Source organism: Rhinolophus hipposideros (genome assembly GCF_964194185.1).
Source record: "Rhinolophus hipposideros genome assembly, chromosome: 7".
Lineage (NCBI taxonomy): Eukaryota > Metazoa > Chordata > Mammalia > Chiroptera > Rhinolophidae > Rhinolophus > Rhinolophus hipposideros.
In genome coordinates this window covers 48,390,325-48,407,200 of record NC_138053.1, presented here as the reverse complement: position 1 = coordinate 48,407,200, position 16,876 = coordinate 48,390,325, and the positions used below count along the sequence as shown (strand labels likewise).

Here is a 16,876-nt window from a genome sequence, read left to right as displayed (position 1 = left end):
CACCCAACATGTAAGTGAACCCTAAATCTAGGTATGTCTCAAACCCTTTTCCCCCTCATTTCCCATTGCCATAACCTTGATTTGGTCTTTCATCCTTTCTCTCCAGGAGCTCCTATCTCACTCATTGCCGTTCCACCACAACTCATGCAGTGTCACAGGAATAGCTTCTCTGAAAGGCCAATCTAATTATATCACTTTGATAAAAATCTGTCAAAGTGACCTCCCCTCACCTTCCAGATATAGTTCCAACTGCTCAACCTGGTCTTTGGGAACCTTGCTCACCTGTCATCCTTGTCTCTCACGACCCCTTGGGCTCCTCAGATGGCTATCAGATCCTCCATTATGCCATGCCTTCCACCTCTGTCCCTGTGCAAATGCTCTTCTACTTTGATGGAAAGCAGTGGCTAACTCCTTCTCAACCTTTAGGACTCAGTGCAGCCACAACCTCATTCCAGAAGCCTCCTCTGTACTAGACCAGATGCTGCATGCTGCCTCCATGTACTCAACACCCCCCACCCAGCCCCCCGCCACACACACACACACAGGCAGACTTGGCTTTGCATTTCACTGTGTGGCATTATTTGTTTATGTCTGCCTCCCCACACACACACATTCCCCCTTAGCTAGGCTCAGTGCTCTAAGGTCAGGGATGCTGATTTATTTGCCTTTCTGAACCAGGCACCTAAAAGAATGCCTGGTTCATAGTAGGTGCTCAATACAAAAAGATATTTTAAATGAATATGCAGAATGGTAATTCTGAGGCACTGTGAGATCTTAAGTACCTAAAGAATCAAACAATGCTTGTATCCATCAGAGTTAACGTATGGATATAAGATTAGACCACGTATTCTTTTATCAGCAACCAATCCTATTCTGCTCTTTTCCTTTCCATAATCTAAGTGTTGAGCTTCTTAAGCTGCCTGTTTTTCTCTTGGCTTTAACTAACAGAATTATATTACTTAGCCTTGAAACTGTAGGTCCTTTAAACTGTTGGTGGAAAAAACTTTAGCAAGGTGAAAAGGAGAAAATGTTCTCTCTTTTCCTGCACCAGAGTGTTTTTGATTTGAAAGTTGATTCGGTTAGAAATGATTTGATTAAGGGTAATCTAAAATGTTTTCTTTCTCTGTGATAATCGAGGCTTCTTAGAGTAGCTATTGGGGGGTGGGGGCAAGGAATGTGGAGAGGCCCCAAAAAGAGAAACCCATGATCTACAAAGGTTGCCATTCCTCAGGGGTTAGCTCATTCTATTCCATTTCCTGGAAAATTGTTGGAAATAACTCCATCAAAATTACTGATTAGTGAGACATCATAAAAATGGTGGTGTGAGGTGAGCCTCTTGAAATCTTTCCTGGAATTTACAACAAATTGAACAACTATAACTTCAGAAAGGACTTCCAGTGCAGCAGACAGGCAAGACAAAGAGGCTCTCTACTGAAATCATGTAAAGGTGGGCAAATTGCGCGAGTGGGAGAGGAGGGAAGGGAGAAGTGTGGAGACAGAGCCGCAAGGGCGCAGGACGCAGACCTAGCTCAGTGCTCCGAGCTCGCCGCATCCCGGAACTACCGCAGCTGTGGGAGAGGGAAGAACTCGGACTGCTAGGGCTCCGCTTATGGCCCACAGGGCTGAGGGGACAGCATATAACATGGCTGAACCCAACGCTCACGGCAGAGACCTCGGAGCAAAGACGGAATCCTCAAGACAGCCAGGGAAAAGAAGACGGTAACCTACAAAGGAAAGCCCATTAGATTATCATCAGATTTTTCAGCAGAAACTCTACAAGCCAGGAGGGAGTGGAACCAAATATTCAAACTATTGAAAGAGAGAAATTATGAGCCAAGAATGATATATCCAGCAAAGATATAATTTAGATATGAAGGAGGAATAAAGACCTTTCAAGACATACAGAAGCTGAGGGAATGCACTACAAGAAATACTGAAGGAGGCTATTCGACCAGCATAAATAGGGATAACTTGTGACAACCAAAATATAAAAGGGGGAGAGTAAAGGCCTGAACTGGAATATGATAATGGAGAAAGTAAACATTCTGAAGAAAATGGAATACTCTAAATATGAAACTTTCTTTTACATAAACTTAACGGTAACCACTCAAAAAAACTCCGGAACTGAAATACATAACGAAATAAAAGAAGAAACAGAGGCAAACATCATACAATACCACCACACAGAAATAATAGACAACAACAAAAAGGCAAAGAAACAATGGAGACACAGTCTTACCAGAAAACCAAAGATAGAATAATAGGAAATCCTTACATATCAATAATCACCCTAAATGTTAATGGACTGAACTCACCAATAACACAGAGTAGCAGAGGGGATCAAAAAACTAAACCCAACCAAAAGCCAAAGTCTGGGATCAGATGGCTTAGTGAATTCCACCAAACCTTCAAAGAGGATCTAATACCTGTCCTTCTCAAACTCTTCCAAAAAATTGAAGAAGAGACAGTACTCCCTAACTCATTTTATGAGGCCAACATTACCTTGATACCCAAACCTGGTAAGGACAACACAAAAAAAAACAACTACAGACCAATATCTCTGATGAATACAGATGCAAAAATCCTAAACAAAATTCTAGCAAATCGAATGCAACAATGCATTAAAAAGATGATTCATCACGACCAAGTGGGGTTCATCCCAGGGGCACAAGAATGGTTCAACATATGCAAATCCATCAATGTGATACATTATGTAAACAAAATAAAGGACCAAAATTATATGATTATGTCAATTGATGCAGAAAAAACATTTGACAAGATACAACATCCATTTATGATTAAAACACTTAATAAAATAGGTATAGAAGGAATATACCTTAACATAATAAAGGCCATATATGACAAACCCTCTGCTAATATCATAATTAACGGTGAAAAACTGAAGTCCTTTGCTCTATGTTTAGGAACATGACATGGCTGTCCCCTCTGCTTTTCAACATCATGTTCTGTTGGAAGTTCTCACCAGAGCAATCAGGCAAGAGAAAAAAATAAAAAGCATCCAATTGGGAATGAAGAAGTTAAATTGTCACTCTTTGCAGATGACTTGATGTTATATATAGAAAACCCTAAAGATTCCACCAAAAAGTTATTAGAAACAATCAACAAATACAGTAAAGTTGCTGGCTACAAAATCAACGTACAAAAGTCCATTGCATTCCTATATACTAACAATGAAATCTCAGAAAAAGAAAAAAAAAACAATTCCTTTTGCAATTACTCCAAAAAGAATAAAATACCTAGGAATAAACTTAACCAAGGACGTGAAAGACCTACAAGCTGAAAACTATAAGACATTTTTTAAAGAAATTGAAGAAGACTCAAAGAAATGGAAAGACATTCCATGCTCATGCATTGGAAAAATCAGCATAGTTAAAATGGCTATGTTACCCAAAGCAATATACAGATTTAATGCAGTCCCCATCAATATCCCAATGGCATTTTTTTTAAGAAATAGAACAAAAAAATCATCAGATTTGCATGGAACCACAAACGACCCCGAATAGCCAAAGCAATCCTAAGGAAAAAGAACAATACTGGAGGTACCACACTCCCTGACTTTAGCTTGTACTACAGGGCAACAATAATCAAAACAGCATGGTATTGGCAGAAAAACAGACACACAGACCAATGGAATAGAATTGAGAACAGAAATAAACCCACATAAATATGGACAGATAATTTTTGACAAAGAAGCCAAAAACATACAATGGAGAAAAGACAGCCTCTTCAATAAAACGGTGCTGGGAGAACTGGGTGCAAAAGAATGAAACTGGACTGCTGTCTGTCACCATGTACCGAAATTAATTCAAAATGGATCAAAGACCTAAGCATAAGACCTGAAACAATAAACTGCATAGAAGAAAATATACGTACTAAACTTATGGACCTTGGGTTCAAAGAGCATTTTATGAATTTGACTCCAAACGCAAGGGAAATAAAAGCTAAAATAAATGAATAGGACTATATCAAACTTAAAAGCTTCTGCACAACAAAAGAAACGATTGGCAAAATAAAGAGGCAACCACCTGAATGGGAGATTTTTGCAAACAGCGCCTCTGATAAGGGGCTAATATCCAAAATATATGAGGAACTCATACAACTCAACAACAAAAAAAAACAAACAACCCAATTGAAAAATGGGCAGAGCACCTAAAGAGACATTTTTCAAAGAGGACGTACAAATGGCAAGTAGATATATGAAAAAAATGCTCAACATCACTAATCATCAGAGAAATGCAAATAAAAACCACAATGAGATATCACCTCACCCCAGTTAGAATGGCTACCATCAACAAGACAAATAGTAACAAGTGTTGGAGAGGCTGTGGAGAACAAAGAACCCTCATACACTGTCGGTGGGAATGCAGATTGGTGCAGCCTCTATGGAAGGTAGTGTGGATGTTCCTCAAATAATTAAAAATAAAATTACCATATGACCCATCAATCCCTCTCCTAGGTATCTACCCAAAAAATCTGAAAACATTTATCCATAAAGACATGTGTGCTCCAATGTTCATTGCAGCTTTGTTTACGGTGGCCAAGACATGGAAACAACCAAAATGTCCTTCGATAGATGAATGGATAAAGAAGTTGTGGTATATATACACAATGGAATACTATTCAGCGGTAAGAAAAGATGAAATAGTACCATTTGTGACAACATGGATGGATCTTGAGATTATAATGCTAAGCGAAGTAAGTCACATAGATAAGTAGAGAACCATATGATTTCACTGATATGTGGTATATAAAACTGAAAACAACAAAAGAACAAGACAAACAAATGAAGAAACAAAAATTTATAGACACAGACAATAGTTTAGGGGTTACCAGAGGGTAAGGGGGAAGGGGGAACTCTAGAAGAGGGTAAACGGGGTCAAATAGATGGTGATATAAGTAGAACTGACTCTGGGTGGTGAACACACAATGTGATATATAGATGATGTAATACAGAATTGTATATGTGAAATCTATGTAACTTTACTAACAATTGTCACCCCAATAAACTTTAGTTTTTAAAAAAAATGACTGATTAACAAACTCACCTCTGCTCCCACCACGCTGATTCCAAACAATGCATATCTTCACTCTGAGGATGAAAATTGTTCATTAGTTTGTTATTGTTACAGACTCTTATCTCTTCAGAAAGTTATCTAAACATGAACGATGATCTCCACGTCCCTCTGCAGCCTGCTTTCCTGACATCTCTGTATGTAACTCGGGTATTTGGCCTGATGCATTGCTTTGGTTCTTAGCCACCTCTCTTGACTTTCTCGTTGTCTCAGATGAGTAACCTGGTGGCCTCCCAGATAATGAATTACACAGATGTCATCTCCCGTGCCAACGCAATTGAGAAGTGGGTGGCGGTGGCGGACATTTGCCGGTGCCTGCACAACTACAATGGCGTGCTGGAGATCACCTCAGCCTTAAACAGAAGCGCCATCTACAGGCTGAAGAAAACCTGGGCCAAGGTGTCCAAGCAGGTGAGCATCAGCCAGCTACCTGTCCCGCTGCCACCGAGAAGAGGAGAGGCAGGGAGACCTGAGCCAAGATAAATAGTACTAATTAGGACATAATTAACTGAAATGAGCAGCTCACTTGCCAAAGGAAGATGTCAATGTGGGTAATTACTGTGTTCTTACCACTTAATTGATTCCACTCATGTGCATTTCTCAATGGTTAATTTAGAAAAGAAAATACAACCCCAAACACTCATTATAACATACTCAGGGAGAACCTCAAACAATGTGGTTGACAGGCAAGAGTTGTCCCCTGAGTCATTTATAGAGAGGGCACATTGATGCCAGGTGACACAGTGATACTGAGTGAATCCATTCTTTCTCCCCCAAAGTAAGGGTGCAGATGCCTTCGGGCCAAACACCAGGGATCAGGGGCCTCCATATTTACCTCTTTCCTTGTCATTCATGCCGTCACTTTAAAGTTTTGGCATGATGACTTATATGTGCAGAGAGAGAACTTTCTTAACTTTCTTTTCATTGGACTCAGCTTGCTCCTACCTATCATTTTCATTCAGATCACTTCAAGATTCAAATGAAATCACAACTTCCCCTGCTTTTTCTCCTGGCCTTCTCTGTGGGTGTCGGTGGGTGTTGCGGAGGGCCCTTCCAGGCTTGTGGGACAGGGTGGTCTGCTTCTCCCAGCCGAGCTGCCTGGGTGTGGGTGTCACCGAGAGTGGCTCATCATCCTCAGGGGACACCCTTCCATTCTCCCATGTCCATGGAAACAAGTCCAGACCAATGTCAACGATTTTATTTCTTGGTAAGTGTCAGACTTTTCTAACAAATTGGTGAAGATAATCACAAAAGAAAGGATTTGGTATAGAGGATATTTAGTTGGTTAATAACCAAGCAACCATATGTGTGCTTTGATGACTTGGAAATTAACTCTCAAAAAAGATTCATTATGAAATCCCCCTGATGTGACACTTCTCCTTTAAGAGTCCCTATTCACACGTGTGTTTCAGTTCTTTAAGCCCCTGAGTTTCTCATGCATTGCAATTTTTCTTTTCTACACATTTTCCTCTCTTTTTGGCTAAATGAATAGCATAGTCACTTTCTCTTACCCACATGTTCTTTTTTGAACACCATATTTAATCATAATGCCCCATCTTTGTACTTTGAAACTCTTATCATTCAAAATCATATCACATCACAACCGTCTGGCAGAGGTACTAGCACCTGACACTGTGGAAGAGAATGGAGCATGTTGTGGTAACTCGTTATTTTATCAAACCATAGGAGAATTTTCATAACATTCTAAGTCATTTGTTTCTTTCTAGACAAAAGCTCTAATGGACAAGCTTCAGAAGACTGTTTCATCTGAAGGAAGATTTAAAAATCTCAGAGAAACCCTTAAAAAGTATGTCTATAATAATTATTAAATTATCCGTAATTCACAAGTATATTTAAATAACTTATATAGTATACAAATAGTGGTCTACCTCCTACTTTGCCTTGAAAAGAAAAAACCAAATGGGAAACAATTTCCATCATCTAGGTATTTTTCTTATTTTCCTTTTCATTTGGAATGCTGTGCATATATTACAGTAAATGTCTCATAGTATGCAGAGATTTTGAAATAAAAAGAAAATATCACCATAGTAAATCAAACCATCTTTTACTATTAAAAATTTGATTTTATATTTCTTAATCTAAGCACAATGTTATTCTGTGATTTTTAAAATGTAAATATTATAGTACCTATTGATTACTGTTATCTATTTTGGGCCTTTTATTGCTGGGTCATTCCGAGAGAGAGAGAGAGAGAGAGAGAGAGAGAGAGAGAGAGAGAGAGAGAGAGAGAGAGAGAGAGAGAAAGGGAAAAAGAGAAGGAGAGGAGAGGTGAGGGGAGGGGACAGACTTTATTATTAATGATCTGCCACACGTACTTGACTTACTCTGGAAAAAACGTTAGTCTTGTGATGCCGCAAGTGAAAGAAAGACTCATGGTGATAATAATAGTACAATAACTATTATTATTACTAAATACTTACTAAATGAAAGACTCCATGCTAAGTGTTTGATGTGTTTTATTTAAGCCTCATAACTAACTAGAGAGAGAAGTTTAATTGTTTCCATTTTACAGATGAGGAAACTGCGGTTCAGAGTTGGCCCAGCATCACTTAGTAAGTGGTCAAGTTGGGACTCAAACCCAGTTAGTTCACTCTAGATCAGAGGTCCATGTTCTCAGCTGTAGACTCTGGGAAGACCCAGTGTATGCACCCCCCCAACAAACAAACAAATAAACAAACAAAAAATAAAGGTCTCACTTTAGGGTGCAGTTGTGATATTAATTACATCTATACCTTCTAAAATATTTAAATACTAACTAAAACAGAAAATAAATTTTACAAGCTTTAATCACATTGATTTTTCCACCCAGTTCTTTAAGGTTGAATGTTTGCACTTTAATGTGAGAACATAGGGATTTCCTACGTACATGCTTCTGCCCCTCAGAGGAGTCTGGCCAATTTACAAGTACTGCAAACAAATACTGCCAACAAGAATTGCTAGCAAACGTTTTGTGTTTGTCTATAAGATATCCTGTTGTTTGAACATGCCATTATCTCAAACACATAGTAAATCACGGGCCATAATTTTGTGTTATATTCTATTGTGAGATGTATTTAAAACTCTGCATGTCATGAGTGTGCTTCTGAAAATAGAATTAAAAGACTTTATTCTTGAGGATTGAAGCAGCATAGTTGCTTCCTGTCAAGCTGAGGAGGGAAGTCACCATTTATGTGAATGAGCCTGAGAAAAGTGCCTCTTGGTCTTGCAGTTGTAACCCTCCAACCGTTCCTTATCTGGGGATGTACCTAACGGACTTGGCATTTATTGAAGAAGGGACACCAAACTTTACTGAGGAAGGCCTTGTCAATTTCTCCAAAATGAGAATGGTAGGTCATAATTTCATAATCAGCCTGTTTCAATGACTTCACTGGCTAATGGAGAAGAGAGTAAGTCATGAAAGTCACTGCTTGCTTTTTAATCTCGAGGTAGAACAGATGGTGGACCCTGGGTCTGGTACCTGATGTTGGCCCATTGAGGACTGATTGAGGAGATTTTCAACTGAGCCATTTCAGCTGGCAGTCTGGGCAAATGGGGTGGGGAATAAAGCTCCAGGGATGACAGTCTGAGACTGACCAGTGATAGACAGATAGTGAAGGCTTCCTGCTGGACATCCAGGTTCTGAGTACCAAGTTAGAGGCAAGGAGTCCACGGACAGTAGCACCCAGAGCTTGCCACTCCTAAGCTTGAGGCCACCCAGCACCAGCTGTTTCCTTGATTGTGAATTGAGCTGTCATCCTGCTGTCAGCATTTCACATGGCTCACAGAATGGCTGTAAAGCCCTGGGCATAAAGAATGATCAGGCAGGGCTCTAGCTACCTCACTGGAGAAAGTGACTGACTATACTAGGATAGCCCCCCAGAAGAATGGGCTGCGATACAGGGAAATACTTTTGCTTTGCTTTTGTTGTTTCTCCGTTAGATATCGCATATTGTCAGAGAGATACGCCAGTTCCAGCAGACTTCCTATCGAATAGACCATCAGCCAAAGGTAATATTGTATAAATGTTTATGGTTGTAAGGTAACTTAATAAAGAAGAATTAATGAATTAGAAACAGCAGTAGAGTTCATCAATAATACCATAAGCTGACACACAGTAAAGACCAATAAAGCAGACAAATCTTTGGCAACTCTAATTAAGAAGCAAAGAAAGAAGGCAAGAAACACCAACTTATCATCAAGTTCTGTCGATTTTACATCCTGTATTTCTCTTGAATCTGTCTACACCACCACCACTCCGGTCCAAGCTACTGATACCTGTTACGTGGTCTACTTGCATTCAATCTGGAATACAAAGTCCATTCTACAAATTACTGCCAGATAGAATTCTTTGAAACACAAAGTAGAATATGTTTGAAACTTGCACAAACTGTTTTATTGGTTTCCCATTGCTCTTAGGATAAAGAAAGAGGAAAGTCTCGTGTCCTAGAAGTTTTGAATTATGTGGCTTCTACTCATCTTTCAAGATTTAGCTCACAATATAATACTTCCTTTCCCCCTTCCTCTTTCCATCCCAGCCACAAGTGGCTTACCTTTTTTCCATCCTTCCTTCCTCCTTCCCTACCTTACTTCCATTTTTTAACTGACATTATTTTTCAGAATCGTTTTAACTTTATAGAATAATTGAGAAGGCAGTATAGAAGATTCCCATATAACTTACAGCCATTTTTCCCTACTATTTCAAGGAATTTGACAAAGTTATCCTAAAACTCATAAGGAAGTTTAGAGAGATAAAAAAAAACAAAAAGAAAAACAAAAAACCAACAAGGACTTTTTTAAAATAGAGAAAGCTCTTCCTTGTTCTTCTTATCAGATACAGACACATATCCTATACCATAATGAATAAAGCAGGACTTTACAGGCACAGGAATACAAATGAAATGGAGCAAAATAAAGTCCAGATGCAGATTTTATCTATATAAAAATCTAGTAGAGGATAAAGGAGGCATTTTTAAAAATGCCAGAAACAAATTGATTATTCAGTAAATGGAATAGGAATTTTGGCTCTCCATCTTATACCATTCACAAAAATAAGTTCCAGATGAGTGCATTACCTAAATATAAAAAGAAATATTAAATTATTTGAATAAAATATAGACAAAACAGTCATGATCTTTAGATTTGAAAGACCTTGTTCAGCACAGAATGCAAATTATGAAAGACAAACCTGGTAAGTTCGCCACACCAAAATTAAAAACTTCTACATGACAAAAGGCAATTGTTTAAAAAATCAAAATACAAGTAGTAAACTAGGAGACGATATTTGTAGCACATAAAACAAAGAGACAGAATAAAAGTATTCCTATAAAGCCAAAGAAAAGTATAAACAACTCAATAGAGTAATTGGCAAAGCTATGAACAGGTAGCTCACAGAAGAAGAAACAAAAATGGCCAATACATAATTGAAAAATGCTCAATTTTACTAGTAAGAAAAAAAAATGCAAATTACAATGAGGCATCATTTTCACCTATCAGATAGACAAAATTTTCAAATATTAATACTATCAAACATTAGTTTGGGTATTAGTAAGATAACAGGTACTCTCACATACTGTAGGTACAACAGTTTTGGAGGGCATTTTACATCATCTTGTAACATTAAAAATTGATATACTGAGTAACCAGAACTCTTGCACATGGCTGTGAGAGTAATATGGTACAACAACTTTGGAAACTGTGTCATTTGGATGTTTCCTAAAGGGTTAAATGTGCATCTACTTATGACCCAGCAATCTCCAAGGGGGAAGTGAAAACATGCCCATTAAAAATCTAGTATAAAAATCTAGTTCATGGCATTTCTTAACAACAGCCGGAATTAGAAATAACCAGGTGTCATAAATAGATCAATGGATAAACAAAAGTGGTGTTTCTATCTATGCAATGAACTACCACCCAGCAGTGAAAGAGGGCAGACTGCTGATACATACCACAAGGAGATGAATCCCAAAACATTATGCTAACGGAAGAAGCAAGACACAAAAGAGAATATACTGTATGATTCCATTTACATCATATTCTAGAGTAGACAAAGGTAATATATGGTGATAGAAATCAGATCAGTGGTTGCTTCCGGGAACAGATTTGACTGGGAAACTGCATGAAGGAACTTTCTGGCGTGGTGGAACTATTCTACATTGTGATATATATGTGTGTGAGTTGTATGGTGTAAACATTTGTCAAAACTAATCAAACTAATTTTACTTATGTAAGTTATCTCTCTCAATAAAAATAAAGAACCATTTTCATAGAAATACCTCATGCCCCAACATTTTTATTTCGGTGTAATTTTTTTTTCCATTTTATTTCTAGTCTCTACCCCAAGGGAACATTCCCATGTGAGTACTAGGAAGCGTGCAAACAAGGATTTCAGTGACTTTGTGCAATAGTGAAATATTGAAGTAACTGCACATTCATCCATGTGAGATCATGAAATAAACACTAATATATCACGCTCTTAGTTCTATAGAGCAGGTTGGCGTGGAAGCTCACCACAACTTCTAGTTAAGAGATGAAAGCAGAATAAAATATACAGTATGATACCACCCATGATGGGGGGGGAAAGATTTCTGTAAGTACATGTAATATCTAGAAAGACAGTAAAACATTTGAGAGAATACAGACCAAATGATAACAGTGTGCCTCTTGAGGAAAGTACCCGAAGAGTTGGGAGAGAACAAGAAATTTGATTATTTTTTTTTACACTGAGAATATATTTATATATATATATATATATATATATATATATATATATATATATATATATTTAGTTATATAAAATTTTTAAATGTTTAAGAGAAAATGTTAAATTGTGTCAAATTCCATTCAGAAAATACACGAACTAGTATTCTAAAAAAACTGAAAGTGAAGGTTTCTCTTTTTCTCCAGGTCACTCAGTACTTGCTTGACAAAGCCCTCATCATAGATGAAGATACGCTGTATGAGCTGTCGCTAAAAATTGAACCTCGGCTCCCTGCTTGAAACTTTGGCCTTGCCCCTGAGTCTGTGGAATTTTCATGGAAAGCGGGATGGACAGAACTGCATGCCATGCCTCCCACAGTGCAGTGAGGACAGCGGGGATGGAGACGAAGCCAGTTCTCGTTTCCACGGAAGAAGACGGAACCAAACTGGAATTCTGTCTCCAGCCAGGGAAGCCCAGCTGTTCGGGGTCAAAGACAGATGCTTCAGACTTGGGTGGGAAGGTGAAAAGAGTGATATTTGGTAAAGCTGATGGCACATTTTGCATAAGAGAATGTAAGATGGGAGATGTGGTAGCCGTTTTAATGAAGGAGGTAAGAAGGTTACTTTCAAACTCTGCTCCAGGTTCTGTTAGAACTTGGGGACAAGGATTCATGAAAAAAGCTTGTGATGTTTCTCTGGCACTTTATTGGCCTGGGTATGTCTACCAGTCTTCTCCTAGGATTTAACTGCTTCCGTTACATTTCCTTTGTTACACGCTTCCAGAAAAGCTGAGGCTTCCTTTTTAGGAATGGACCAACACAGAAGCAATTTCAGCCTACAGCATGTGCATGGTTTTCAGTGCATGGAGGAATAATGGCATGTTCTGAACCTGCTTTTTCAGTCTTTAGGCAACAGGGTAAGAAAGACATGATGAAAGTCAAGTGGATTTGTATGTAACATTTCTTTAATTAAGTCAGTAGGCTTTGCCCCAGAGGATTCCAGCCTGTAACTGCGTGAGGTAGGGTGGGGGCTTCTTCCTGAGGCTGTGCTGCCCAAGAAGCCAACACCCTCAGAAGGGCAGGTTCAGGGTTTGCTGAAAGGTGTCTGCATACCTCACCGACAAAACTGTGGAATAAGACAGAGGCCACAAAGCACTGTGGGGAAGAGTGGGTTTCAGTAAGTGAAAAGATAGAGTACTCATAAGTCATCTCTGCACCTCGCTGTGTTTCTTTTCTTTTCCCCCCCCTCACAGTAATGTGGGAATCGATTTTGATTTACACAAACCATTTTTAGGGTTACTATGAGCATTGGTTGTATTTTTTTTAAGTTGTGTAGTTGGATTTTCTTTTGAAAACCCACAGTTGCGTGTGCTATTGATAGGCCGTTCTTCCCCAACCATCTTTGTTTTTAAAATTTGAGGTATTTCTGTGTGAAAAGGTTGTACGTGTATGAGAAATGGGTGCAACCACTCAACAGCCTTTCTATCAGAAGACCAACTGCAGGGCTTAGTCCTGCCACCCTACAGAGAGCTCTGCTTTAAAAGGAGAAAGAGAAAATATATACAGTTATTGTCACCTGAGCCTACTGCACCTGACGTTTTCACTTCGAGGCATGAAGTATATTGATGCTGACAATCAAAAAAATCGATCTGTCTGGCTGTTTTCCCTCTTTCTTTGCACTTTAATTATGTTGTTAGAGCTAACAGCTGACAAATTCAACTTGCTGGCCCAGTGGAAGCACCAGCTTTGATAACATACCATAGAGATGGAGAATGTACATTTTTCCTGCATGGCAAGGGCCATCTCTGTACATAACTATATAGTGAAATATCAAATAAGTAAAAGAAAATATTTGTAATATTTGAAGACCATTCAAAAACAATACTTTCAGTAGCTCATATTAGCCAACAGTGTAGCACTAAATCTAAGGAGGGTTACTTATGGATGCTCTATTTTCCTTTTTCACACAAAGTTGCTTGTTTGTTCTCTTTAGTCCCAAATAAGAGGTTGATGCATCTTGATGCATGATAAGAAGCATGATTGTTTGGATCTTAACAGCACATAACTGCAATATATTTCTCAGTGTTCAGAAACTGAGGGCTTGAATTAATTGCACCAAGCACCTAAAGGTCTTGCAGAAGAAAAGGAACGTAAAGCTTAACTTTACATAGTCTTGGAAGGTGAATTAAAACCAGGACAAATCAGTGAAAGAACCAAACATATAGTACTGCCAGGCAAAACAACACATGGAAAGGTCATATGATTCTGCCTTGGAGTCCCCAAAGTCTTCCAAAAGGGAGGGGATGATTCCGTGTGCGCTTTCCCTGGAAGTTTGGACCCTTATTTCTGTGACCAAAATGTTCCAGAGCCATTCTTATTAAAGGAAAATTGGAGACAGGAATTTCCAAATGCTCCTCCCTCTTTGGAACACAGAATTTCCTCAAGTAGTGACAAAGCTTTCACGTGTATTTCCTGCAGAATGTTGGAAGCGCCCCCCAATGGTCAGCTATGGGCACTGTCAATTGCTATGCTGACCTGTAGTATTTAATTGAGCTTTGTAAGTCCCTCCAGCTTCCTAGAGTCTGAAACCTTGCTGGAGCTATAAGAGAGAGAACTCTGCCTCTAAGGAAGTTCCTTTTAATGACGTGCACCGTTTCTGGACCGGCAGAAGTAGGAATGGGCATTTTAAAAACCTCAATTTGGTCGCATTTAAAATCCTCAAGAGCAATCTGTGATGTTTTTTCCAATTGCTAAAGTACCCATTCTCTTCTGCTTTGCAAGCTTTGTGTGTGTTGTTGGAGAATGCACTCCCAGCTACTCAAGGCTGCCGCTGCCTAAATTCCACTATATGAGACCCGTTTCTAAGAGTAGATGAGAGGTCAACCTCTAACAACCAAGTAGCAAACACTTATATTATTGCAAAATTAACCTAGAAAATCAGAAATAAAACCCAATTTCATGCTTGCATAGGAATACCCACATTTTGTACTGTCAATGAATTATCTTGGGGCTTTTAGGGAATGCCATTGGTTATTAACTAAGACATCCAGTTTTACTACAGGGACAAATCTCTTATTTAGGCCAATATATTATGTGACAAATTGAGGCATAAAGTAGAATGCTGTCACTTTTCCTTAGTATTTCTCTGAAGGAATTTAAAGAGGGAATTTTAAATGACTTGTGATATTTAAAGTGGCTCTCACACCAAGTCCCCATTACTATTTGTTAAATTTCAGTACATCTTAAAGTACTACTTAAAAACAAATGAAACTCATAGATACTGAATAATTTGAAAGAGGAAAATCTATTACATTCCGATTTGGAGAGTGCATGTGGTGATGGCCCAACACGTCTTTTTCTCTCACGGTATTATACAAGACCAGACCTTGGGTCAGCAATGACTGGGACACTTTTAAATTGTTAACTAAAAAGAGTAATGCAATGAGAGGGGCTATTCTCAATAAAATTAACTTTTATTTAAAATGAAGGATTTTATTTAGCTTTTCAAAGTTTGATTTTATTCTTCCTGAAAAAAATCTTTCCCTTTGCTTTAAAATGTAAGATTTAAAAAAAAATCCAACCTGTAAAATTGATCATTTTTACTACTATTGAAATGGGATAAAATGATGACTATTATTTGTGGTAAAAGAATAGATCCAGGTTAATGTCCACAGCCAGAAGGAAGAAATGAGTAAGATTCATTCTCATTTCAGTGAAGACAACAGATTGCAAGTTTGAATAATGACTTGATTCCAGATGCCACAACGTGAATCCTGGTAGTAAGACTTGAGTCAATGAAATCTAATCAGAGTGTCATTTCTTCATTTCTATTAGCGACTTAAAATTAACGCAGGACAGAGCTGCACATACAACAGTAGAAAGAAGAAAACAATCATTGTGTTGTAGATGTAAACACATGAATGATTCACAGAGCTCATCTTGGCTACCACACAGTATGGCATTCACATTCTGGTTGATTATACTTGATCTCATCTGCTCAAGAAAAACAATAGTTCTACTTAATGATGTGGAACAAGTCTTTCACACAACCCATTTCATTTTCCCCTAGAAAGACAGTTATCAAAGAGCATTGGGCTAGGCTCCCTTGCTCTGAGTCCTAGGCCCAGATCTACACCGACAAGCTGGGAAACATTAGGCCAGTGCTGAAACCTCTCTGAGCCTCAGTTTCCTCACCCGCAAAATGGAGTTAATAGTAATTTCTGTGCTCCCTACCTCACATGGTTATCAGGACAAAATGGGTTAGACTATAAAGTCCAAATGTTAGGTAACATGATTACCATCCTCATCTCTCTTTTGCAGAGGATTTAAATGTATTTCTTTGTTATTTGTGTGTGTGTAATGGATAAACCCATGCGAAGTACATTGTTTTTGTGTCCAGTTACTTGGCAAATCTGCTGACTTTTGTAATTCTGACAGAGGGGTTTGTGCTGTGGCCTAACACTTGCCTGGTGAGGTGTGGGCTATACCTATATACAAATTAAACTTTAACTTTCTTGAATTATCCAACATCTCAGACTCTTCATTTAATTATTTTCATATTTTTCTACATTGTCTTCTTCATAGCAATGAGCTCCTTCAGATACTTTTTTACTTCTACGGTTCCAGGAGAATAAAAAGTTTAGAAGTCCATGTTGCCGGCACTCAACTATCAGACAATTTGAGGGACCTCAAAAGAGATTATTAAGGGTCATCTAGTCCTATTGGCTTTCCAGTGCTTCAATCTTTCCTGTAACATCCCCAGCCCCTGTTCGACTACCTCCAGGCACACACAGCTCACTATGGCCTGAACAGCTTTGTTCATCTAATGGCAACTCAACGCTTGGGGACAGAAGTGGCGAGAAGGAAAGCTGCAGAGGTGGAGACCTGGCCCAGCCATCACTAGCTCTGATCTTGGACAGGCTCCTAAGCTCCCAAGGCCAAGTTCCTCATCTATAAAACAAGACTCATATATGCCCCTAGAATTACTGCGATTTTTACGTGAAATAATATATATGAAAATACTTTTAAATTTTGTCAAGTAGATGAAGTTGCCCTAACATTGAGAGTTGAAGAGATCATGAGGCAGCT

At 38.6% G+C, this 16,876-nt stretch overlaps 1 protein-coding gene across 7 annotated transcripts in view; it reads left to right on the top strand.

The window, feature by feature from the left end:
• Positions 1–16,315, top strand: part of RASGRF2 (Ras protein specific guanine nucleotide releasing factor 2) — a 230,559-nt gene extending 214,244 nt beyond the window's left edge. For all 7 annotated transcript variants that reach the window (XM_081052886.1, XM_081052889.1, XM_081052888.1 and 4 more), the window contains 5 exons: positions 5,307–5,504; positions 6,821–6,900; positions 8,323–8,440; positions 9,033–9,101; positions 11,997–16,315. In XM_081052886.1, the coding sequence (XP_080909012.1) occupies positions 5,307–5,504; positions 6,821–6,900; positions 8,323–8,440; positions 9,033–9,101; positions 11,997–12,089 (558 nt within the window). In that variant the 3' untranslated portion in view covers positions 12,090–16,315. The remainder of the gene's footprint in view (positions 1–5,306; positions 5,505–6,820; positions 6,901–8,322; positions 8,441–9,032; positions 9,102–11,996) is intronic.
• Positions 16,316–16,876: the final 561 nt, after the last annotated feature.